This window comes from Danaus plexippus, chromosome 4 (genome assembly GCF_018135715.1).
Source record: "Danaus plexippus chromosome 4, MEX_DaPlex, whole genome shotgun sequence".
NCBI lineage: Eukaryota > Metazoa > Arthropoda > Insecta > Lepidoptera > Nymphalidae > Danaus > Danaus plexippus.
Genome location: NC_083538.1, coordinates 1,654,119 through 1,680,152, shown reverse-complemented (window position 1 = coordinate 1,680,152; position 26,034 = coordinate 1,654,119). Strand labels below are relative to the sequence as shown.

Sequence of the window (26,034 nt, the reverse complement as noted above, 5' to 3'; positions counted from 1 at the left end):
AGGTTCCATTGAAACGAGCATTCAGACTTCGGATGTTTTAATAAATTATGTCATGTAAAAATAAAATCACAACTAACGACTATCCATAGAGCGATATTAAAACTAAGTTCACATTATTAGCAATAAGAAACGTATCAAACGAGAAATCAGGCACCATTGGTTTGCGAAAGGTGAGACAGTACTAAAAAACCACTTATAATTACAACGCCATCTCTGGACGAACCTCAGTACCATTAAATTTACCAAACAAAGACCCAAAATTAACATTAAACATCAGTCCTTATAACCCTTACATAAATGTGACACAATTCATATTAATATATATAATATAAACGATTTTCCAAGTCTCCTAAATACACATATCTGTATCTCGGGTTCTTTATATAAAAGCTAAAGCATTAACCTACAGTCATTACAGATTCGATATAAATTGTCTTTTTAAAAATCCAATAGTATTCAGGAGTCAACAAAAAAAAAAAATATTGTGCGTCACTAGCAACACTAAAAACGCTAAAGAAAAAATATAAATTCGTTACAAAACAAACTGATTGAATGAGTCACGCGCGTCGTTTGTTTGTTGCTAAACGAATATTTGATAGTTTTCGTCATTTGATCTTGTCGTCGGCGTTGCGTCGGACGAAGCGGAACATGGCGTTGGAAATGGCGACCACGGGGGAAAATAATCGGAGGGAATACTCACTGGAACATAAAATAAATACGATTCTAAACAGACGATAGATAATTAATAAATTAGGGATGTTTTAACTATAACAGAAATAATTTAATAATTTTTTTATATATATATATATAATAAACCTGCCAATAATTTTGATTAAAATTTAACAAGTGTAGGTTATAATCTATGGTTGTTGAAAGAACATTTTGTCTTAATAATTTCCTACTTAATTTATATTTCATACATATTATGAGTTAGAACGTTTTAATACGTTGTTTGTTGTATTACTTTCCATATATTTTTTTAGCTGTTTTTTAACTTTTTAATAATAAAATATCGTATATAATAACTATTACCTCCCAGTTACTGGTGTAGCCTCATTTCCGCTCAGGATGAATACAGGAAAGAATATTGAAAATACGCAACCACTGAAAAAAATAATATATATATATGTACATTTAATTTTAATGAATTGTAAGTTAATTATTTAATTTAATATCAATCACTCAGTTGTTTTAAATCTTTGTAATATTTAATAATTTATTTTATAAGTTAACTAATGAGCTACAATTAGTGTTTCATCTTTTGATAAAATGTAATTGATAACAAATTTACATAACTATCAAAGCAAGCAGATAACAAATAGTTCAAAGTACATGTTTTATCAGTTCCGCTTACAATGAAACATACTCAAAACTACAGCACACCAAGGACACGGCATTTACAAATTATTAATTATCATATAATATTAATTTTTTTTATTATATTCACATTTTATATGAATATAATAAAATTATATGACCGAGATACATCTGTGGATGTAATTTTTTTTTAATTAATTATTGATTTCTATCATTAAAATGTTATTACTTGATGATTTCAATATAAGGACATACCTTATTATATATGACTGTGGGATCTGTGTCAGGACGGCCAGCGGTAAACCGAACCCAAGGAAATATGGCCAATTAGTTTCAATGAATGTAAGCCTCTTGTGTAACTCCCAGCCCATGTTGAACCACTTGTACTCAAATGAGTACAGCGAGTACAAAAGACACATGTGTATAAGACATAACAACTCTCCGATGTATGTTATGGGTAACATACTGACTAGCATACTCTGAAATATATATAGTTACATAAATTATTTATAAATAAAATTATAAGTTGCACTACAATAACTCAATCAACAGTTCTGTGGATACTGTATATGAATCTATATCAATGTTGAATTAATAGATTTTTTTCGTGACCAAAAAAAGAAAATGCTCTTAGCCAAAGTTATATACTTCAAGTTCCTGAGACATTATCTTTGGTAGAAAATAATTAAACTTTGTAAGGACCGACGAATGATGTCCGAAATAATACATTTGTGACATAAGATTCAACAAAATACAATTTACAATGGAAGGTGAAGAAAAATGAAATGAAAACCAGAGGTGAAACCACAGTTGAAAATAATTATTGAAATTTATTAAGTGAAAAAATGTAGTCTTCAATAATATTACCTGGACTAAAAATAAAGCTTGCACCAATAAACTGAACAGTGAGTCGGCTATGATCTTACTGACGCTCGACATAAACTGTGGTCGGCCACGCCGGTGGCGATAGGCTGAATCTGCTATGTCCTATTATTTAAACAGTGAATATATTGTAATACATATAACATAATGTAAAAAATATATGTCAAGACTTTAATAAGTTTAAAAATTAATTTCCACAAATACAAATAAACTGAAAATTTAAGTGTCCTTTTGTTATATTAAAATAACTGCTTTTCACTAAACATATGAAAACAAAGGTTTTAAGAAACTTATATCTCTTAATTCCAGCTGACATCCAAATTTCTGAACTTATTCTTACATTAACTTCCCTGGCAAACAGGTGTTGTATTAGGAATAATTTAGTCTATTTTCATACAGTGCTATATATATTGTGTTAAGTATTCTGTGCAGGCAAAGCACCAGGCAGAGCTAGTTATTAACAAATTAAATTTTAACTGACCTGGAACCACAGACTATTAACCAGCTTGCTCAACAAGAAGAGAGGCAGGACCCATATCATCCGAAAAGTCATCGAAAGAAAGGGTTGCATCCATCCCCAAATACTATGAGCCACCCCAGGATTGTGACCAAACACCAGTGTGACCAGGTACTTGACACTCGGCAACAGAGCATATTCAAATATAAGAATGCTTAACAAAAATATAAACCCGTTCAGGATACATGACTGTAAAACCCTTGTAAGTACTTTAGATTCTCTGCAAACAAAGGAAATTATTTCAAATTAATTTTACCAGAGTTATTTGAACAATAACTGATTCTAGTTCTCGCTCATTGAATATTAGAGTAATAGTATTGCTTACTGTTTAATTTTTGTTTGTTTAACTTTTTGTTTACTATTGTCTGTATCAAATTGTGGGGAACGGCTTAAAGCACGTTCGTTTATTTCTTTATCCAAATATAGCAAGACAGTTATACCACGCAAGCTGTCGATGAAACCTTTGATAAGTGATATAGAAAAATTCTGGAACAAAGAATAACAACATCTGTTTACCTAAAATATTACACACAGCAAAGAAAGAGAAACTATTCGTTTAACTTACTGTAACGCTTTCCATTTTCAATATAAATATTTTTATTGCTTCATTATTACTATAAAATAAAATTATTTTTCACATTCTTGTTGTTAGTTTATTTGACGTACTAATGAAAAATTTAACTTTGAACAAATCACCTTGTTTTCAAGTTATGACATAAGAGCTGTCATAATATACATATTTTTTATTTATTTCCTGCTCTAGGTGCGAATATTTTTAGTTTTAATAAAATAAAATCGTAGTATAATTCAGTAATACTTGTTTCTGTAAACTTTTATTTTATTTAGTAAATATATATCTAAATTTAAAAACATATATCGATGTGTAATAAAAATAAAGACGTTTTAATTGGTATAAATGTTAACTGAAAGAACTATATAAAATTATAGGAAATTATTCAAGATCCTATATTTAATAAAATTTGATTTGTACTTTATTTCATTTATACATTTAAACAGTCTCTCATTTAGGAAGTATAGTGTAAAAACTAAATAAAAAAAGAATTCTGACAGAAGCTGTCAGTCGTCAAGAGTTTATTGACATTATGAGTTGAATCTCGAAAGTGTTATTAGTTTTGAGTGTTGATAGATTAGTTCGTGCCTTGTTTACTAGAATTAGTTTAAGGAAATATTGAATTTTATACTGTCTTATAGGTGTTATGTGAATTATATTTGAAAAATGGATAGCAAGTTTCTGCTCAGCAACATAGGGTAAATAGTGAAATTTCATTATTGCAATATGCGACGTAGCCATATTCGCATGACCTGTTTTTCTCGATTTCCTTATTTTTATAAAAGTTTTGTAACTTGTAATCTAGTTTCGGCATAAGACATAATACATATGTGGAAAATTTCTTGATAGTAAAACCTATTATGCATTACTCATACAAAATTAGAAAGTTTTTCTTAATTATAATAAAAAAAAGCCACTTCTCGGTTTGTATGGACCATATTTGTGTAAAGAACATTTTTATTGTATAATTACAATTATTTAAATCCCATACTCTGAACTACTTGGTCAATATCAAGAAACTGGTTGGTAGTTGAAAACAGGTTTATTAAAACAAGCTTCACTTCAATAATTTAGTATTTTTTTCCTTCCTGGCTCAGCAGTTATAAAAAATTGTTTTATATATATATTTTCTTCAATTCATTAAATTTGTCTTGAATTTGTCTATCCATGATTGTAATAAATAAATACCCTGAAAATACATGACATGTATTGCCCTGTCTTCACATTGTCTTCTTAAGATAGTCAGTGGTTCAAATCGGCCTTTGTAAAGTCCCCCATAATAATAATAATGCTCCCTTGCGGATGCTGCAGGCATAAAAGGGGTGGTGAGAGACCAGAAATAAAATGGAGGGGTTGGGTAGAAGCCTGGGGGTGATTTGATATTTCATATAGATAGGATAAGTTATATGTAGTGGTATTTCAAAAATTTGTTTGGGAACCACTGGTTGAAAGGGTTATAATGGTGGAAGGAATTTGGCATGATTAGGACCAAATATTTACTTTATTGATAAATTTTAAATATTATTCTAGATTTCAAAGGATTTGAAAGAAATTCCTTAGGCCATGCAAAACATAAAATGTCATGACAGCAGTGATAAATGCAATTCTCTATAGTATCAACTGATTTAATAAAACATTTTAAAACAAGATAATAATTAATAGTGTTCCCTTTATTACAAGTTTGTGTTGTAAACTTAATACTAAAAGTATTTGGTTTTTTCATAATGTCTTCACAGATGTTAGTATCACATTTGTGTATACCTAAATGGATAACTGAGAACTGTCTGTGTTTAATTTCTCTGAAGTAACTGGTGGTTAGGTTAGAGATCCATAGTCATAATTAATTTATATATCTTTAAAGATAGCAAACCTGACAAATAGACTTAGTCAATATACTTTTTGACCAAATGTCCGGGATACTAAGTAATAATTCATATAATATACACTCCATCAATTAATCGCGAATTTCAATCAACAACAAACCTTTCACTTTACAGGAAGTTGAAAAGTAATTCTTCTAATGTCACGGTTATATATTGATATTTAATGTTTAATGTTATTGTTAAGGCCAAAAATCATTTAAAAAGTACAACAATTAAGGGACCCTGATCGAGTTGAAACACATCCGCTGCGCGAGCGCAAAGTTCAAAACTACATAGCCTCCCCCTTCCCCTGCCTCGCTATCCGATAATCACCACTGACTACATTCAGTCCTCAGAGGCTCAGTGTGTGCGCGGGAGTGTTGCACGGTGGACGTGTTGCAAGATTACTCTAAATCCTTTGTGACGTAAATGATTTTGATTTCGAGCTAAATATCGCAAAAGCATTGTGCAAAAATGAAAGTGGACAAAGAAACATGTGTGTCTGAGGAAGCTAAGCCTATGATATCCGACAGGAAGGGCAGTCTGAAGGTGACGATCACTCCCGCCCAGCACAAGACCCTAACTCACCTTCCGAAAAGGCCGCCAGTGGATCTGGCTTTCACAGATCTCACATACAAAGTACAGGAAGGCCGGAAAAGCAGTGAGTATATAAAAAACCCTACATTAATAATAATTAATAACTTTTGAACTTGTCTCAATTACCTTATTATCGAATATTATTTGACTTGTAGGTAAGTAAGCAGTGATTTTGCATTACACGTTTTATTAAATAAACAACGTGATCCTTTGTCCGTTGTCTTAGGACACACTCGTATTATTATCAACTTGTCAGCCTTTGTCATAATACAGTGGAAGTCGTGTTGTAACGATCCCTAATTGAGGTCCAAATCAATTATGAAATGCAATATTAATATATTGAATTTATAATTCCTACAGATAAGATATTAAACGGACATGTTATCATTGGCTTGGTAATTAATAATGAAACACCGATTACTATACATCAATAACTTATTAGCAAATTGAAATAATTAAATCCAATTCTTATTTAAATGAAGTATTTATTTACAAAGTTATTTTACTATAGAGTTTAGGTTGTGACTTCAATATCAAGGACTCCCATCGATTTCCTTGTTAAAACTTAGCTCTTGTAATCGACATTAAAATCGATATTAGCATAAATGAGAAAAAAAGGGTTCAATATGTTAAAGGATATTAAAATTTAATTACAAAACAATATAAATTCGTTTTATTTAAGTTCGTACTTTAATATACATAGTTATTTGTTTGTATACTTTTGCTCTGATCATTCACAACTCATAAGTCACGCAGACATCCAATAAAAACAAAATGTTTTACCTATAATGATAACATGTAAAATTATGCGTGTGCTATTTACTTATATTATAATTTTTATATTATTTGCATATCCTTTGTGTTTGTTTGGATTTTTCTGTAGGCTTTCTGATTACATTCCCCTAAAAATGACATATGCCACAAATTGGCGACATATCAATTTGCCATCTTTGTGATGACAAATTAGCTAGCATTTTGACAGTAGTTTTTGCACTCTTTGTCTTTCAACAATGGCGGCGGAGTTAAAGAAAAACTTAACTTCGTGTGATTGCGTTATTATATGGCTACAATTTTAATGATACGTTTGATGTATGAGCTGTGTTTATGTAATTAATTTACAAGGAAATCCGTTAATGGCCGCTGTTGATGTCTAATTGTTAATAAACTGATTTATTCTGTAAAACGAAAGGACCGAGATAAAACTAATTTCTTAAAATATATGTGATTTAAAATACTTGATAGGATAGAAACAAAAATATTGCAAGATTGTAATATTGACTTCAAGACAGAGCACAAACAAAGATATAATCGGCATCCGGATCGTGACAGACGTATTTTTGTATACATATATATAATAACAGGCGTTTAAAGTAAAATTTTTACAGTTGTAAAGGAAACAAGTGAAGAGTTTATGAATTATTTGTAAGGGAAATCCAGTGTTGTATGTCCTGTGAGCTCAGTTGACATATATTCCGTGCATCATAGGGTGTATGCATATTAATGATTTTATTTTAATAACTCTATCATAAAATTGTTGATTTATTATAATAATAGTAATAATATGATAATTATTTCGAATAAATGAATTGTAATTCTGTTGCCGGTTATAATTCATATTTTACATAAGCATGTGCTGTTAGGAACTGAGATATATAATTTTAGAGAGTTTATTGTATCAAATCATTTCAATATTTTTTTTGTTATTGAATTTGTATACACAAGGTTGACATCATGTCGTTCACCAGCAAACACAAAAGACACAATCCTCACATTATTTGTATGGTCAAGGACCTTATACCTTGGTGAGAACTTTGTATAAATTTTGTTCAAGAAAAAATATTTAAATTTAATATACATATTTACAAGTACTATTTTCCTTGACAATGTCATAAGAGAAGGAAGGAACGTATAGGATTTTTTAAATTTCAATATTATTATTTAATTTTTATTAATACATTGTTGTATATCTTGACTGTTATGTATTTTTATGATCCTGGTTTCTAGTATATATTTTTTTTAATAATAGATAAAATGTCTTTAATAAAATTCGAAATGTAGAGACATTGCTATAAACTATAAATTGTAGTTAACAGTTGAAAAATCTTAGTAAGTAATTAGGTAACCTTACTTTTTCCTACCATAATTTTCAAACCACACTGTCATGAAAATGTCACACAGATTATTTATTAACAGAGTAAAAATTTTAAGCAGTAACTGCATTAAGTATTGTTAGTAATAAATTTAGGCAGTACTCCCACTTAGATGTTTATTGCTCCACAACTCGTACAGAATCACCAGTCCGGCACTTATATCCTGTTTACAATATTCAGTGGTAACATATTTAGGTGAGGGTAAGTTGCAATATCATACAGAGGGCGCTAGTTTCCCTCATCATAGTTTCCACTAAATAATAAAACACTGAACATTACGTAAAACATGCTAAGGCTCTAATTATAAATTATAAAACCAAGTATTAAAATAAGTATTTGGAAATTTAAATTACTGTACAGAAACATTATCAACATTAATTTACACTATTATAACAAATATACAGATGGCGCTAGTTTACTATCAAGAATTCCCAATAAATATCAGAATATGAATAATGCGAAGTTTAGAATTATAAAGTATAGCACAAGTTAAATTATTATGAATAATTATTACTAACAGTATGCAATTAAAATGTCAACTCAAAAAGGTTTATGACGATGTACAATAATAATTTTCAATTAAATATATGCATGTATGTTGCAATGTACAATATACTTTGAAGTTGATTGTTTTTGAATCTCGTCTACCCGTGGTCACGGTTACTGCGAAGTAACGAAAACGTCGGGAGTATAGAGTTTGTATAAATCATAAAATACGCGTATTAATCCTAAAATTATAAATTTCATACAAATGAATACCCGCGGAAAAGTCTTAGATCTCATTATGTTTTTGATATTCCAAATAAATAGAACTATTTGTGATAGAAATAAATATTCGTAAGGAAATTCGGATAAATAATATAGAATGAAAGAGGCAGGATTTGAAATTAAGACTTCCGGGATATCGCGTCCCGGTCGTTTTACCAATTAAGCGATCGTGTGTTGACTCGAGTCTGTTATACGCATTATATGTTTTTTATTCGTCAATATTATTTATTTGAATTATGACGCCGGGACGTATTAAATGTCAAAGAATTTAATAATTAAAACTTGTGATGTTTCTTAGGTTTATGATCGTAAAAAAAATTTGCTATGTTTCCTGGCCAAAATTAATTTCTCAACTTTAAATAACATTATATTATAGTTTTTGTTATCGCTTTTAATGTCATTGAGAATTCAGAGATTTGTATTTTTCCAATATTTATTATACTTCCTATATACTAGATAACATTTAAATCTATAAACAAGTTTAATAAAAAAAAAAGCTATTGATATATACATTTTTCACTATTTTATTCATATTAGGTAAATAAATATTAGAAACATATTTAAATTAGTTATAATTTATAATCACTCGTTGAATTCGTTATTCGTTTGTGAAAAATTTGACAGGACGGTCTTCTGGGGTGAATTTTTCATGCTACCCTCAATACGATGGTACTGGGTTTGGTTTTTCAATATAAATATTGCTATTATATATATATAATTTATCTAGTTTAAAGAGGAATTATGAGGCATGTAACTCTTGAAAATAATTTTTAACTAAAAAAAAAAAATTAATGACATTTTACGTTATTGGAACGGAGACGTGAATCCTGATGTCGGACAATAAATACGTTTCCCTTCCTTACGAATATATATAATAGGTTATTTCCTCTAATGAAACATGTTTATTGTTAATAGTAAATCGCAAGTCAGTAATAAAGTCTTATATAAAGCAACTTTTTCGGTTAAATCCAATGTTGCTCACGACTATACACTCTGTTTCTGTTGTTTCAAGCCTTTTTTTATTTTTCAGATACGAACTTGTAAGAGGTACCTATTGACAAAGTTTACGTAATTTACCATATCGTCTACTCTCTACTTTCTATGCGTTTATTGCATACGACATGACATTAAAAATCCTTTCAGTTTTAAATAGTTTGAGTGATGGGTGGTAATTTGATGAAACTGAAATATTATCAGATAATTATTGCCAATATTGAAGTTTATGTTTAGCTGAGGTGTTGAAGTTACGAGGGTCGTGTTGCAGTTCAAAGTCCTCGACTGTGGATCGGTGTTAATTTACACTTAAGTAAGATATTAGCTGACTTCAAATTATTAACAATGGTCGTAAAACCTAATATTAAGTAGTAATTTATCGTTTTTTGTACATAAATTACATTGTACTGTAATTAATCTTCAATTACTTTCATTATTATTGTTTTAATTAAAATTTGTTACAATTTATAAAACACTTCCAAATACAATTATTATCACAAATAAAAATATGTACTGTGTTTAAATTTCTATCTTACAATACTTTGATCTCAACGTGTCCTTTCACAAAGTAACACAAAAACCGACTTTCATTGTGTAGAAAACAAAAATGAAAAGTTAAAATCACTTTCACATCCTACAACTGTAATGACTAGCTTTGGAGTATGAATGTGTGTTTGTGGCTCGTTCATCGCAAAAACTGCTGAACGGATTTCAATCTTACTTAAAATATAGGTTAGGCTAACAAAAATTTCTGTCTTATTCGCAAAACAAACGAATACGTTTATAAATACGATTATAAATATATAATCGGAATCGAATAAATTTTGATAAAATTTATATATATAAAAAAGTAATTTCAATTAATCTATTATATAAATTAATGGACTTGTCTTATTACGGTAATTATTGTAGAACAGGTTAGCGGTTGAGGAAAAATATATACTTAATCGTCATTGAGTTCACTTACTAATTAAAAAACATATTAAAAAAAAAATACATCTCCGTTGAAGTAACGATTTCAATGTTTTACCAATCTTTATATTTGTGATCGATTACGAACATAAGTTAAATATTTTTCATCTGTGCTCATGGCATCGAAAACTTTGTTATTTCAACGTATCTGTTAAATCGGTCACAGAGAAAATAAACTTGGCTTATATAAGACGATGTGGCTCGATTACTGTTTCTTAATTTTTCACAAGTTGACAACTATCTGATAATCTTTTTTGTAACTGACCTTTAAATGAATATTATCAATGATAACGGAAAATGATAAATCCTTGAGATTGTTTTATTATCGGACGCACCGATGGCCGGTATAACGAGGTTTTATATATGATTTATTATATAAAAAATGTTATCAAACTATTTAAAGAATTAAATCTACACTTTCATTAATTTTAGGTTGGTATTACAATCTACGACAAATCTTTATAACATTGGTACAATTGTTTTTATGATTTATCTCGAGGATAATTGATATATCAACTTTTATCTAATTCGTTTTTTTATAAGGTCAAATATTGCAATTGATTTCAAAGTATGTATTTTCCAAAAAAATCTTATTCGAGATAATGTTAGTCGAGTGATGTCATTATAAATTAAAAATGGCGGGCGACCCAATATGGCGGACTATTATAGGTATAGTTATTAGGGTAACAATTCAAAGGAATCGCATAGAAATAGTTATTTATATAAAATTAAACAGTAAGAATCGAAATGTACAATATAAATTAATTGAAAGAAATATTCTAAAAACAAATGCTTAGGTAAAATACCAACCATATTAAAGTCGATTCCATAGTATAAAATTGGTAAGCTCGATCGTGACATATTATTTATTAAAAAAAAAACCGGACAAACGCAAGTTTGATAAATATTCATTGGTTGCTGTTTTATCTTAGTGATTTTATTCATAAATTTAAAGTAACGAAAGTGTCAAATATTTTGACATTAAGAACGAGCATTTAGAGCGACTAACTTATATATGTCCTTGAAAAACTGACAGTTCATCACATGGATAGTTTAGGGTTGGTTAACAAATTGTTAATGAAGTGTATAGTGATGTGACTACCGATTTACGGTTCTCGGATTTTCTAGATACATATGTAATAAAAATCATTTTAATATATGCAGATAAATATATTGTGTCATATTTACCATTTATTAAATCTTTACTCATTTAGTATTTTTCCGTTAATTTAATATTACAAAGTAACACTCATTATTTATTTTAATAAATTAATTTCAAATTGAAGTGATCGCATTCCCAAGAAGTATTTATGAATACTAATGTTATTTGTGTGAATACGGTAGAGATGTTCTAGTTATTTCAAAAAAATGTGGGTAGATTCTCGCGAAACCTTCATATCATGTAAATCATGGAATCTCTTAAATTTTCCTACTAACCTTATTGAATCTTACAGCAACGAAGACTAAGGTAAAGAGACGTTGGATATTAATTAATAATAAATACAATTTTAATGATCATAAAACGATAAAAAAAATCATTCCTTTATTCAACAAATTTTGTATCTAAAACTGAAAAAAATACAATTAAGACTCCATAAACACATCTCAACTTCCAAATAAATAAAAATTATTTTTCTGTATGAAAACAACATCAAGAACTCTGTACTCTCACCAAAACTTTGCTTTGGCAAACTAAATACTCATCGTTTAGCGTTTTTCACCCATGAACCCTCACAACGAAAAACTGGTGACAGTCCGTATTTAGTTTGTAGAAATTTGAAGTAAGGATTTAGATCTGCCCTTGTCCATGTATTCCTTTGATCCAATTCTTAGTCCGTCAAATAATTATAAATTCAATCGCTCTAAGATCTCTTCATTTTCTTCCATTTGGGTGTTAAAAAATAAAGGGCATAAACATAAATACTTTCGGTTCCAAGGAATCTCGATTTATTATTCAGGAGCTGTCTGAGACTTTTTGACCAACTGATATATGAGCTATCTGAGTTTAAACCCGCTCGGCTGTACACACCAAAAACAGAATTCATCAGGAATGAAATAGACTAAAACAAAATAAGCATTGAAATTGGAACATTCCTAAATCATTTTTATATATGTATATCCAGTGACGCTGAAAAATAGTAGGGCTAACAGCTAAACTCTTTACAAAAAAAAAATGTAATCACGTAATAAATAAAATTCTATATCATATGCTCGTCTTCCAGATGTGAAAACTATCCTCAAGTCAGTCTCGGGGAGGCTTCGCTCCGGCGAGCTGACGGCCATCATGGGTCCATCAGGCGCTGGAAAATCAACGCTGCTCAATATATTGACTGGTTACAAGTAAGTTCAAATTGTAATGACTATCACAGCGCTCGTTACCAGTACACTAACTGCACTAACTGTATATTTAGATTTGATCTCTATTAACGCGTGACAGTTTTCCTTGCAACCTTTCTTTTACACTGCCTTGTGTTAGATTGGTGGAAGTGACAGTCGATCAGTTATGAAAAAATTAAATTTCCCAAATGGCACTCATATAAACTGGAACACCAATCACTGCAGCACTTCCTGAACTCGTCACCATAGAACTTTGCGATTTTAATACGACAAGCGACCTCATAGTCTACAACAATCATCATCCATAAAAACCTGTAGCTGTATCTCCACCTCCTAACGACCCGTTTCCGTTTCCGGAAACCGCTAAATACATCTTTTGAGAGCAGTTGTCATAATAGTGTTATGTGGGTCCTTTGTAAGATGGTCGCACTTTCCCTTTCGAGTTGATACTAAATTCATTGCTCAAAGAAAATCTCACCATTTAAAAACTCTTCTTCTTTTAAATGCTTAATATTACCAAAGATAACATATATATATATATATATATGTGGTGTGATGCCATATTTTTGTGGCTATATTCTTAAGCCACAAAAATATGGCATCTGGATAAAAGAAAATTTATAGATTAATGCATCCCGACTAAATTTAACTTGCTGTACCTTAATTTTCATTGCAAGGAAAATTTTATTGACGAAAACACCCTTTTTTGTTCAATAAAAGACGTAGAAATATATAGATAATGTGATTACTCTTCACGAATAGTTATTAAAGTTCACGCCTATGAAAATTATTATTTTTTATCTTCAAATGTTATTGGGTTATAATCTGTACTTTGTTGCTATCTGACCATAAAGTTTACTCGTTCGGGAACAGTATAAATATTTAGTAATAAAAATCTCATATGCTTTATAGTAATAGATCTTTTAATTTTATTGTATATTATTTGCATTTTCCCATGACAAAAAAAACATGAGGCTATTGATGTAAAAAAATAATCACTTAATTATATTTTTTTTTTGCTTATTTTCCGATCCAAGGCAACGGACACGGTTGGATATTTCATGGCGGGAGCCACAAATTACGTCTGATAAAAATTATGGAATAATACACGTTTTCCGGACTGAGATTGCTTTTATTTGAATTGCGTATTACATGATGATTCATTATATATAAGATTTAATGAATGGAACTCAGTTTTTCGGATACCAAGCAATTTTTTTTTTATTTTTTGGCTATTTATATCAACATGACCCAGACGAAAAACCGGTAACAGAAACGAAACTGGGATTGTGTTTGTAAATAATAAATAAACGAGCAGTATCCGAGGAACTTTGTTTCATTTAAATGAGTGCAAACGAAAATCTTTATTATCATAAATTAATATTGAATTTCTTAAATCATTCTCTTAGAAGTAATACCAGGAATATACGAATAGTTTGGGCACCGTACACACTATCAAAAACATTGTTGAAATCACTTTATTCGCGTTAAGTGAGAGTCATCTGTGACACACAGTTTTAGCTTCGTTGCCACCATGTTTATTTAACTTTCACTTTACCAAGGAGTCTTATTACTTCAAATATGTGATATGAAGTTCGAAATATATGATTTTTAATACGAAATACATATTACTATGAAATCACGGATTTGACTGTGGGTTAGCTGTTAACATTTTAATTAAAATACAACTGGTTCACGTCACTTATACACATGTGATTTCTGACACATAATCTCAAATTTATTACAGTAATATGATCATGGGTGGACTATTCTGGTGTGTTTCATATTTGTACTATTAAAAATTATGTTTTTCGCATATTCTCCGGCGACATTTTCCTGAAATAGATCATAGCAACCGTCGTCACAGTTGAGATATAAGTGTTTAAACGTGTACTCACTAGTCTTAGACATCATTAATTTATAAAATTTTTAGATAACACATGAAATCTATATTGTTCATAATTGGTATATTATTGATATTTTTCTCTCCGACTGGAAGTTTTTCTTCCAACTGCTACAACCAATATATAAAGTTATGGCATGTGGTTCTGTTAAGCAATATATTTATGTAACCGGCACACAGCTCACTTACATAGAACAGTAAAAATATACGACATAATCTCCACACGTATTAGGACAGTATTATTGTGTAATTTTATATACAAAATAACTTTGATTCATGACGGAAATCCAATCTGAAGTTCTACATACGTTTATCATATATTGGAAAGATAATATTTGATGACATTCTAATGTCGCTCTAAGATAGCATAGGAACGGAGACATAGTACTAATATACCTAGTGATTTAATGATTCCAAATTTAAAAGAATATATAATTTAAAAAAAAAAAAATAGCAACAGGATAATGTTTAAAATATAATGCCGTATATTATAATGTAAGTACTTTTAAGTCATCGCTTCCTCAGCGCTCATAATTTTGCAATTGACTGACAAAACTTCGCAATATTTGTAAACAGTTACCACAGCTGACTTAGAAAAAAAATCCTTGACGTCCAACAATCAAGCGCTTGCAGCGCTAACATTGAGCAGATTATTAATTATTTCCAAGTATACGAGATGTTTACCGATTCTTTGTTATCAAGCCTCTAATTGGGTCAATCGGTTAATTTGAGTCTGAACGCCCCGTAATAGATGTCCACCAGAATGATATCATTTTTATATTTTTTATCTTAATTACATTTTTAATTTAAAAAAAAAATTATAAAGAGGTTTATGCATAAAGCCTGTTTATCCGCTGTTTTTTGTGAACCGGTTGTAAACGATGACGTCGACCCTTAACGAAGAGTTTGTGTTGTCAATAAATACAGAGTTAACATATTTTTTTTTAATTAAACTTCTTATGCGACTTTTAACAAGGTTGCGTTAAACGTTTTACGCTCTGGAGTTTGGGGGGGGGGGGATAAAAAGAGCGAGAGGGAATGCGTGACGCGCTTTTTTTTTTATAAAGCATCGTACATAGTATTATAGGTATGAAATACTGAAAAACTACCTGTGTTTAATTTCAGTACAGGTGGTTATGTCTTTCCACTTTCCTGTATAAAATACAATATTATTATTTTATTATTCGCAAAAAGTTCAAAGAATACAAGGTCACATATATAAAAAAAAAAAATTGTGTTATTTTATCAGCCGTCCGTGTATTTTTATAATTTGTACCTACGTTAGGTAATTTTGTGATTGAATAGGATCTAAATATTTCTAACCAGATCCCGTTATCAAGCACATTAAACACATGTTTGGGTCGCGTTAACAATTTCACGTTTATTAATGACAAATAGGAAACTTTTTGGTGTAGTGTGAAGATATAAACGTGGTGAGGGCTACAGTTCATGCGCCAGTCATACAAAAACGATAAGAGACATAAATTTTTAAAACATCTTACGTAAAACACTGTAAATATATCGATAGAAGTTAGAGTAGAATTGTGAAAAGGACCTAGCTTTAAAAAAAATTGTCTGTCTCTATACTGTTTAATGTAGATAGACTGTTTATTAATAATCTTAAGTATTATGTACTATATTTTTTTATAAATGTTGAGTTTGACCTCGGAAACTACCCTATTATCATCTATTTCAAGATCAACTGAGGAGAGTCTTTTGGTTTAGCTCACTATTAATAAACGGAGTAAATTTTTAACATTAGGTTTGCTAGTCTGTGAAATCGTACCCGGCATCCATAAATCTACCGGATCCGACACCTATATACCGGATACGGTGACTTAAATCTCTAAATAGTACTATTGCAGGTTTACTTGGTACGTGGTATTATTCGACCTCGGAGTATTTTTGTAGCTGCATAAAAACTCTAGATTATGATAATTTAATTTAGGCTAAATTATAATAATGATATAAAAATTAAAATTGTATTTCAAAAACGTACTAAATCATTTTTTTATGGTTTTATTATGTCACAATAATAAAAACCTTGTCAAGTAATTCAGTTTAATATTTAAAGAACTGAGATCTGTGCTGTGAGTACTTCCTTTAGAGCCTGCTTATACAAATACAATCAATTACTAATATCAAGAAGCAGGTACGTATATCTAAGTGACCTGGGTCCGCGACATTTTTCGTGCTTCTTTAAAATTTACATTAACAAAAAAGTCTGAAGATTTCCGCCCTTACATTTCATTCAATTTAAGCATTTTAAGATGAAACAATCTTCATATAAATCATACACAGTAATAGTGTCCATAAATTTGTTCGTCGCCAACTATTAGTATGTGCTGTGATTTTCCATATCAGACACGAAAGTAAGAAGTGTATGTTATTACAAGAAAGAATAAATAATTAATTGTTTGACAAACGATAAAGGAATGATAGCTACAAAATGTTTTTTATACAAATCTGAAACTAGGGATTCAAGGCTAAGTTCATATATATACATATAGTAGTTAATTTAATAAAACGTAACGATAAGTCGAACTAAAACCGACGTACAGTACACAAAAAAAGATGTGAAGGGCTTTTAACTTGAAATAAGATTATCTATCTTTAGTTAGGCCAGCTCTTTTCTTATTTTTATCTTAAAATGTTAGGAAATAAGTAGAAAAAATACACTTGTTATAAATTTGATAGTTTGTGACGATGTATGCATGTACGGATGTTAGGTGTTCCTTCGTTTACAAAATACTTAACGGATTTTAGATGAAATTTTGTATAGCATAGCAATGAGCAAATATAATAGTTGTACTGTACATGAAGTTCATAGATATTACGTCACATAGACTATAGAAGTGATTGCCAGTACATTATCGGATCCCTGAACATTTTTTAAACACACCACATTTCTCCCTGTGCCTAAACACGAAGTGCACGCAGAAGAAGTCGCGGGCAAAACCTATGTATTCTATAAATCTTGCTGATGCGAATCCCTAGTTACAAGAGGAAAGCTAATATGTTATATGGAAACATTATCTGATAACTTCTTGCAGTAATAAGTTAATGTGAAAGTTAGCTTTGGTTTGTCCTTCGATATATTTTGTAACTTGTATTTAAATTGTGAGGACATTGCAAACAAATTGACTAGTTCATCACATAGTGAGGTTTCTTTAATGTTTTTTTACTTAAGGAATAAAATAGTTGACGATGTTAGTCGAATGGCTATAAATATTTATGTTAAATCTAATATTATCCGTCATATGTTGTAACTGTTTGGATGCTTAACTTTTGCTATTTAGTCAACTCGTTGTCGTCACTGAAATTTACGTACGTCCGGACGTTTTAAGGTCGCGCAGGAACAGGTTTTGTGGTTCTGCTTCATAATTATAATGAGCAAGACGAGAAAGTCTTTATCTGTGTGTATACGTTTTATCTTTACTAACTAAACACTAATATGGGTCAGTGACAGTACGTCAAATAAAAATGCAGATAATACAGCAATCAATTTCATGTTTACATTTTATTATTTTGTAAGGAAATTTTCTATCTATTTTTTTCTATTTATGTAAGCATCTAAGGTAGCTTTATTAATGTTTGTCAGGACTTCTGGGATGGAGGGTAGTATCACCGTGAACGGGATGGAGCGTAATCTGTCCAGCTTCCGCAAACTGTCATGCTACATCATGCAGGACAATCAGTTGCATGGAAACCTTACCGTAGAAGAGGCCATGTCTGTTGCGACGGCTCTCAAGCTGCCTAGCGCTACCACCAGGGACGACAAAGAGGAAGTGGTACGTCCAACTGTTTTATTACCAGCATTAAAATCAAAACTAAGCCCTCCTTCTGTTATCTACACAATATCAAAACGCGATGATGTACCAAACATTGTTCATGATAGGTCCTAAGCTGTAACATATTTTTTAGCCCCCCATTTGTGTGTTTTATATTAACACATACATATTTCCAGATACAAGAGATTCTTGAAACCCTCGGTCTGTCAGAGCATCACAAAACGATGACGTCAAACTTGTCCGGGGGACAGAAGAAGCGGTTGTCGATAGCTTTAGAGCTGGTCAACAATCCGCCGATCATGTTCTTCGATGAGCCGACATCCGGTTTGGACAGTTCCTCCTGTTTCCAATGTATATCACTGTTGAAGACCCTGGCCAGGGGTGGCAGGACCATCATCTGCACCATCCACCAGCCTTCCGCGAGATTATTCGAAATGTTCGACCATTTGTACACGTTGGCGGACGGGCAATGCGTCTACCAGGGATCCACTGGGAGACTGGGTGAGTCTCGCCTCACATGACACAAGCAAATCCAACCATTCGACGACTTTAGTTTTTTTGACAAAACATTATATTGTGATTAATTTACATCGACATTGAGGAAAATACTTAAATTTTTGTTTGACATTTAAAATTGAACGTGAATGATCTCCATGGCTACACTGCGTTGTGGGTTTAAAGAATTTATGACTAAGTTTTAATATTGAATGTTAAGATAGGATTTTATTATCGGCGACCGAGGAGATTTTCAAGTTTTCTTCTTTTTTGCAACATGACAACCCTGGCCGTTGACATTATTCAATATTTTATTATCATGCCATGCTTACTGCTTGGTCCCATGTTTTTATACTTAACGACAAAAAATATGGACACTTTATTATAATTTGTTCAAAATCGTCAATTATGTTCGAGGTTAAAATGTTAAACTAGACGTTATTCTATACACAATAAAGATTAATTTGTTTCTCTCATATACATATATTTATGTTTTATTGGGTCTTTGTAATGAATGATGCCATTTATAATTCCTGACTCAACACCAAACTGTCATAATCGTAGTATCAAAATTTCTATATTATTTATTCCAATAATTTTATTGTGTTAGAAAAAGCTCATTTCACCTCTAGCCAGATGTAGAAGATTGGTATAAGATGTCAACACGGTACAATTCTATGAAACTGAAAATGCAATTGAAATTGAACTTTAATTGTTAATATATAAGAGTTATTATTCAATTATTTCTCTTGAATTACAATATTGAATATAAAATTATAGTCTAACAAATTCAGCGTAACGAAAATGTGTCGTCTGTGTTTATAATAAGATACAAATTAGAGTGTTGACAAATTGGTTAAGAAAATAAATAGCAAGCAAATTTGTTATTAAAGGATATAATAATACATGTTAATTTTCAGTGGAATGGCTGGGGAGTCTAGGGCTCCAGTGCCCGTCGTACCACAACCCGGCATCGTTCATCATCGAGGTGTCCTGCGGCGAGTACGGAGACAACACCGGCAAGCTGGTCCGAGCCATCGAGAACGGGAAAAATGATATCAGGTCAGGAATATTAGGACCCATTCGAATTTGATGAGTTTTCATCCCTACGAATAACATGATACCAAATAACCTACATCGATTTCTGCCGAATCCTCTCTTCACCCCAACTCCACTACCAGTTGTAATGCGACATGCACTAGATGCATCAATAAGAATAGAGGCGTTTTTATAAAAGTTTCTGTTGAATACGCTAATTATTACAAATTTAAACCAACATCAAATTTTACGTCAGTTCTAAGAAAGTATAAGGTCTTCGCTAACTTTTGACGTCAGAAGCCTCGATACATTTCTTTTTAAGTTTTGAACTCTTACTAGGGATATTCAATAGAGAGGCAATGTAAACAATCAGTAGTCCATTCACACGGCTTTACTTCGTATCTAGATGTCGCAAATATAAATTGACATCTATTGTTGTGTCGTAAGAGCTATTATTCAATGTCAAACGAATTTTTTTTACAAAGAAATAATAATACTTAAATGTTTCTTATCTCGTCTAAGCCTGGAATCAAATTACTGAAACGTTTAAGATTATTTTTTGTTGATAAAATTTAATGCGAAGGTTCTCCATTGTCTGTATTCGGTTACATTTGTAACTTGTACATTAATTAACCTTAGTTACCCCGATGACATCACACAGACGCACACACGCGCACGCATAGGCGTATACATACACATACATACGCATGTAGACATGCGTACTCACACACACACATTTATTCACACGTACCTACACGATTTCCACACGTTTATACAAAGATGCGAGAAAAATTCACAGCTTATGTACACTGTATTTAATTAATTTTTTTTAAAATTATATATAAAAGTCTACGAATATCAATATTCTGCTACGATTCCTTTACGTCTATATTTGACGGATCGTTCTTGAATATGTTTTCTATATATTTTATAAAATTAATTACCAAATTATGCTATATATTTATGGCTATAAAAATAGGTATATATATTTGTATCAATCATTTTGATATATACCTATATCTCGTCAGTCTACAACTTCCGCTTCCCCCAGGACCGGGATGCCGCTTCCGAAGCCTCTGGAGTACAACAACAAACCGGATATGGAGGCTTCGCTGAAGAACGGCTGGGATAAGAACGACGCCTCACAGTTCAGAGACAAGGAGGCCAATGGGAACGGGAACACTAACGTACAGAACGGCATAGTGCAGTACAGCGACGTGGCCAGGGCGAAAGGTCAGACACTCTCATTTTGACCCTTGACCTTTATTGTTTCTAATGTGGAACTCCTTGAGAATTTCATCGTTCGTCCCTTTGTTATCGTAAACTATCAAATGTTTATCAATCTAAATATGTAATCATCTAGATATATATTCAGATTTCTAGATTACCTATATATCTATATAGTCGTCGTATACTGCCTTTGATTCCATGTTAGGAGTTAGGACTATTGATAATCTTAAATAAATAATCACGTGCAAGTAATATTCGTTCTATTTCTTACTAATTAATTATTTTTTTTTAATAAATAATTTAAACGTTGAGATCATTTTTCGTAGCGAACTTTAAACGCCCAGATGCATTTCGAACTTTGTATGGTAAGAGATAAAAAATAGTTCAAAGGTCAGCGATAAGTTTCCTGTTTGTCTCAGTTTGTTGTATTGACAACAGACGGACGCGAACTATTAGCAATGATAATATATACACACATATAGGTATACACACATATATATATATATATATACATATATACATATATACATATATATATATACATATATATATACACGTGTCTTTGTTAAGCTATTGTTTTCCATCGTCGAACATTTATTATACTCATGAATATTTTTCTATAATTAATTTTCTCATTCGTTCTATGAATTGACATTAAGATTATTGTCTCATCATACATGTACGGAATCACAGGACACAGTTTTTCTTAAATGGTAACACTGTTAGAAACGAATTAATAAAATATTCCCTTGTGAACTTCGTATAATAAAAACTTCTTGGATGTTAAAAAAAAAATTATAGAATCCTATAATATAATTAAATTTTTTTATAACTTTTACATTAATTTGTTAAATCTTTGTAGTCCATTACATTTATGACAAAACTCCTTTGTATTGAAAAATTACACCAGCTATTTAACATTTCTTCATGGCACAATTTGTTTATGTAAAGGCATAAATCAATCAATTATATAATATCATGTTACCAAAAATAGTATCTAACAGAATTCTTCTAAAATCTTCTAGAATTTTCATCCAATGTCTATGACCTTCAGAAATACAATAAGATAATGTTTATCAGGTGATCTCCTGGTTCAAGTGGATACTGAGAAACAGGACAATGCGGAAGTTGCGCTTCTGGGAACGGAAGCTTCACCTAGAAGGTACGCCACCTCCGAGCTGGTGCAGTTCTGGGTGGTGCTGAAGAGGACCTTACTGTTCAGTAGGAGGGATTGGGTGAGTGTTGGAAATTGAATATGACGGTACCCGCTTCAATAATAGTCAACTTATATGGCAATAACATACTGAGAAGTTTTTTGTCCAGGAATAAGGTTTACATAGGCTACAAAGAAATTAATAGTCTAAGCTTTCCTCGCAGAAATTTGTGTATTATTCTTACAGGGCGAGAAAACTTTTCTTTTAAGTTATTTGACATATCCCTAGAGCCACATCAAAGCACTCCTCTATCATGATGGAGACCAAATAGTTACATATGATGTATGGCAATGGATTTTATAACTACACTATAAACAAAAAAATGTCTGCCGCGATCTATTGCATTAACGAAACAGGTTGCTGACTTCATTTAATTAAAATTGTATATCTGATCTTGGAAGATATATTTTTATCGTATGAAGCGAGATAATTGTAATTTTTTTAGACGCTGCCTCAATTATACAACTCGTTTTATTAAAATGTATATGTAAAGTATTTTTTTTTATAATTCTGAATATTTTTTTACTTCTCAAGGCGTTGAATAAATTCCTCTTTGATGACGTCAGTTCGAATTAAAATTATGAAAGTTATTTTAGTACGAATATAAATTTATATTAAATTTAAACCATATATTACATGCCATTTTAATAGGTCATTAAGTGAGTTTTATCAAAGAAAATTATAGCATATGTAATATAAGATATAATTAGAGTTGTCATATATATATATATATAGGGTTATTGGAAGGTCAAATGAGTCACTATAAAATGAACCATAGACATGCATTCTCTATAATATTATGCAAAAATAGTAATGGTTCTATCCAATGCTCTCTGTCTCCAGACCTTGATGTATCTGCGTCTGTTCGCCCACATCCTGGTAGGGTTCCTGATAGGGGCGCTGTACTACGACATCGGTGACGACGGCTCCAAGGTCCTCTCGAACCTCGGCTTCCTGTTCTTCAATATGCTCTTCCTCATGTACACTTCGATGACCATCACTATACTTAGCTGTAAGTGCACCGCATTTATAGTACGGCTAGCAATATTCTTGCCAAAAATTCAGTAAAAGATACCAAAAAAAATGTTAGGCCCCATACACACTATGGACTTCAATAAGTTTCTCTAATGCTCTATCTGTTTTGAGCTGAACATTGTGCTCTATGTTATTACAGCTGTGTTATTAATTCATGTTTCTTGTTGCAGTCCCACTAGAGATGCCGGTGTTAGTGAAGGAGCATTTCAACAGATGGTATTCCCTCCGCTCATACTACCTGGCTATAACCGTCTCTGATATACCATTCCAGGTACGTTGTGTGGCTTACAGGCTTATCTTTAAATCGCTTACTTTGCAACTGTTTAAGAGAAAATAATAGATAATTCTATGACGGTCAAACAATAGATAAATATCATGAACGCTTTTACTAATAACAAAACAACATTTCTATAGTAAAAGTAATCTGTGTCACTATTTATTACATCATAAAAAAACTGACACACAGAATTGCAACAAAAAACGTTATTTTAGTGCCGTTTACACGTGCATACAAAATGTTATTAAGACAGACGGAGCCTCATGTCTTGTTTATTGTCTTCGCAGGCCATCTTCTGTATCATCTACGTGGTGATCGTGTACCTGCTGACGTCACAGCCCTTGGAGTGGTTCAGGTTCAGCATGTTCCTGTCCTCGTGTCTGCTGATAGCCTTCGTGGCTCAGAGCGTCGGGCTCGTTGTAGGGGCAGCCATGAATGTGCAGGTAACTGACTGACTCACTCACCATCGGCCGGAGATTACTCTATCAATGGTATCAAAACGTTTGACAATTAATGTGGGAGGTACATAGTCCCGGGACACCTCAATTCTGTAGTCGGTTGAGAGTTGTTCAAGCAATATTGGTTCCACAGAACGGCGTGTTCCTGGCGCCGGTGATGTCTGTTCCGTTCCTCCTGTTCTCTGGTTTCTTCGTGTCCTTCAACGCCATCCCGGTGTATCTGAGGTGGATAACGTACGTGTCCTACATCAGGTACGGCTTCGAGGGAACCGCTCTAGCCACGTACGCCTTCAATAGGACCAAGCTACAGTGCCATCAGGTTAGTCTTAGGAGTATACAAAAATCTATTAGTATATATATAGTAGTTTAAAATAAACTAATATTCTCTGATTCACTCCGCTTTTGTATTTTAAACAACATACTCCCGGCGTTTCGGTTTCTTCGCCAGCAAGCGTGATCACGAGGACGAGAGGAGATTCGTTTAAATGAGTGCTTTGTTCGTATGTAATTTATTTGAAAGTCTGTGACCATACCAATGGACTAATTCCTAATTCCCTAAAGAATGGCGAATAAGAGATCATTTTTTTGATTGAGTAAGGTCCTTGAGCCAGATTTTAGTACATTTGCTGAGCGCAATTTCAATTGATATTTTATTCTCATAGTGGACTTCTTCTGTTCTAGATTAAACTAATGCTGTGTCGTTATTTCCAGGTGTACTGTCACTTCAAGAACCCCGAGACGATCCTTGAAGAGCTGGACATGATGAACGCCGATTTCACACTGGACATCGCAGCGTTATGTCTCATATTCCTAGTACTGCGTGTATCAGCTTTCCTCTTCCTGCGTTGGAAACTCAGATCCACCAGATAAACCTGTAGCCTAGCAGTAGTTGGTTATAATTTCGTTTAAAAGTTGTGATATCGTGTTTCATCGAATAGTCTTATAACGTTGCTATGACAATTATTTATGCATAGTGCCTTGATGATGTGATAAATACAGAAAAATCTATAAATAATATATTATTATATGACATCTGTTACATTGTGCTCAAACTATTGCCGCCATTTTGGATCGGTTCTTTGTAATTCGTTCAAGTGTTCGTTTGTCGCGGGACTGTCGTATGTTTGTCTGTTATAAAAAAATTCAACAGATTACTATTGACCAATTTTTAATATTTTTTTTATATTTTTGTTCGTTATGATGTTGACATTAAGTTTTTTGTACGCTCTAAACTTTAGACGTGATAACGTTTGCTCACTATGTTTGCCTCCCGGCTTGCCTTTATTGTCAGCTGAGGTATGATGAATATGAAACATTTAAATTATATGAAATATAAAAAACTATAAAGCATTCTAATTTTAGGTATAAATATTGAACTAGGGATCACGGTTATGTTTTATTGTACTTAGTTTTGTAAACAAAATATATTATACGGTCCAATATTACGGTTAGTTGTGGTTAGATTTTACCAAGTTTATATATTTTTTATTAAACGGTTTATATACAAGGGTCTTTTATTATTTTACCTCGCTATAAAAGAACGAACTGAAAATTATATTACAGATAACTTATCTGTGTTTATATATATACGTCATTCGTTTAAAATCCTCATAAATAATTTAAGAAA

At 31.6% G+C, this 26,034-nt stretch overlaps 2 protein-coding genes across 3 annotated transcripts; one reads left to right on the top strand and one right to left on the bottom strand.

Moving 5' to 3' along the window:
* Positions 1 to 20: 20 nt before the first annotated feature.
* Positions 21 to 3,440, bottom strand: LOC116768360 (etoposide-induced protein 2.4 homolog). The gene is made up of 7 exons (XM_032659057.2): positions 3,282 to 3,440; positions 3,042 to 3,202; positions 2,681 to 2,936; positions 2,185 to 2,304; positions 1,573 to 1,796; positions 1,033 to 1,104; positions 21 to 699 (listed from the first exon to the last, which is right to left on the bottom strand). Exons 1-7 carry the CDS (start codon positions 3,294 to 3,296, stop codon positions 606 to 608), a joined length of 942 nt encoding a protein of 313 aa, XP_032514948.1. The 5' UTR covers positions 3,297 to 3,440; the 3' UTR covers positions 21 to 605.
* Positions 3,441 to 3,821: 381 nt separating this feature from the next.
* On the top strand, positions 3,822 to 25,914 carry LOC116768812 (ATP-binding cassette sub-family G member 1). 2 transcript variants are annotated; one of them, XM_061524667.1, is made up of 13 exons: positions 3,822 to 3,985; positions 5,683 to 5,810; positions 12,852 to 12,969; positions 18,471 to 18,660; positions 18,837 to 19,161; positions 20,076 to 20,217; positions 21,245 to 21,426; positions 22,504 to 22,658; positions 23,481 to 23,649; positions 23,843 to 23,943; positions 24,237 to 24,392; positions 24,541 to 24,726; positions 25,119 to 25,914. In XM_061524667.1, the coding sequence occupies exons 1-13, from the start codon at positions 3,954 to 3,956 to the stop codon at positions 25,275 to 25,277; spliced, it is 2,043 nt and encodes a 680-aa protein (XP_061380651.1). In that variant the 5' UTR covers positions 3,822 to 3,953; the 3' UTR covers positions 25,278 to 25,914. The 2 variants fall into 2 exon arrangements, with proteins under 2 accessions (XP_061380651.1, XP_061380646.1); XM_061524662.1 differs by lacking the exon at positions 3,822 to 3,985 and having other exon boundaries at positions 5,499 to 5,810.
* Positions 25,915 to 26,034: the final 120 nt, after the last annotated feature.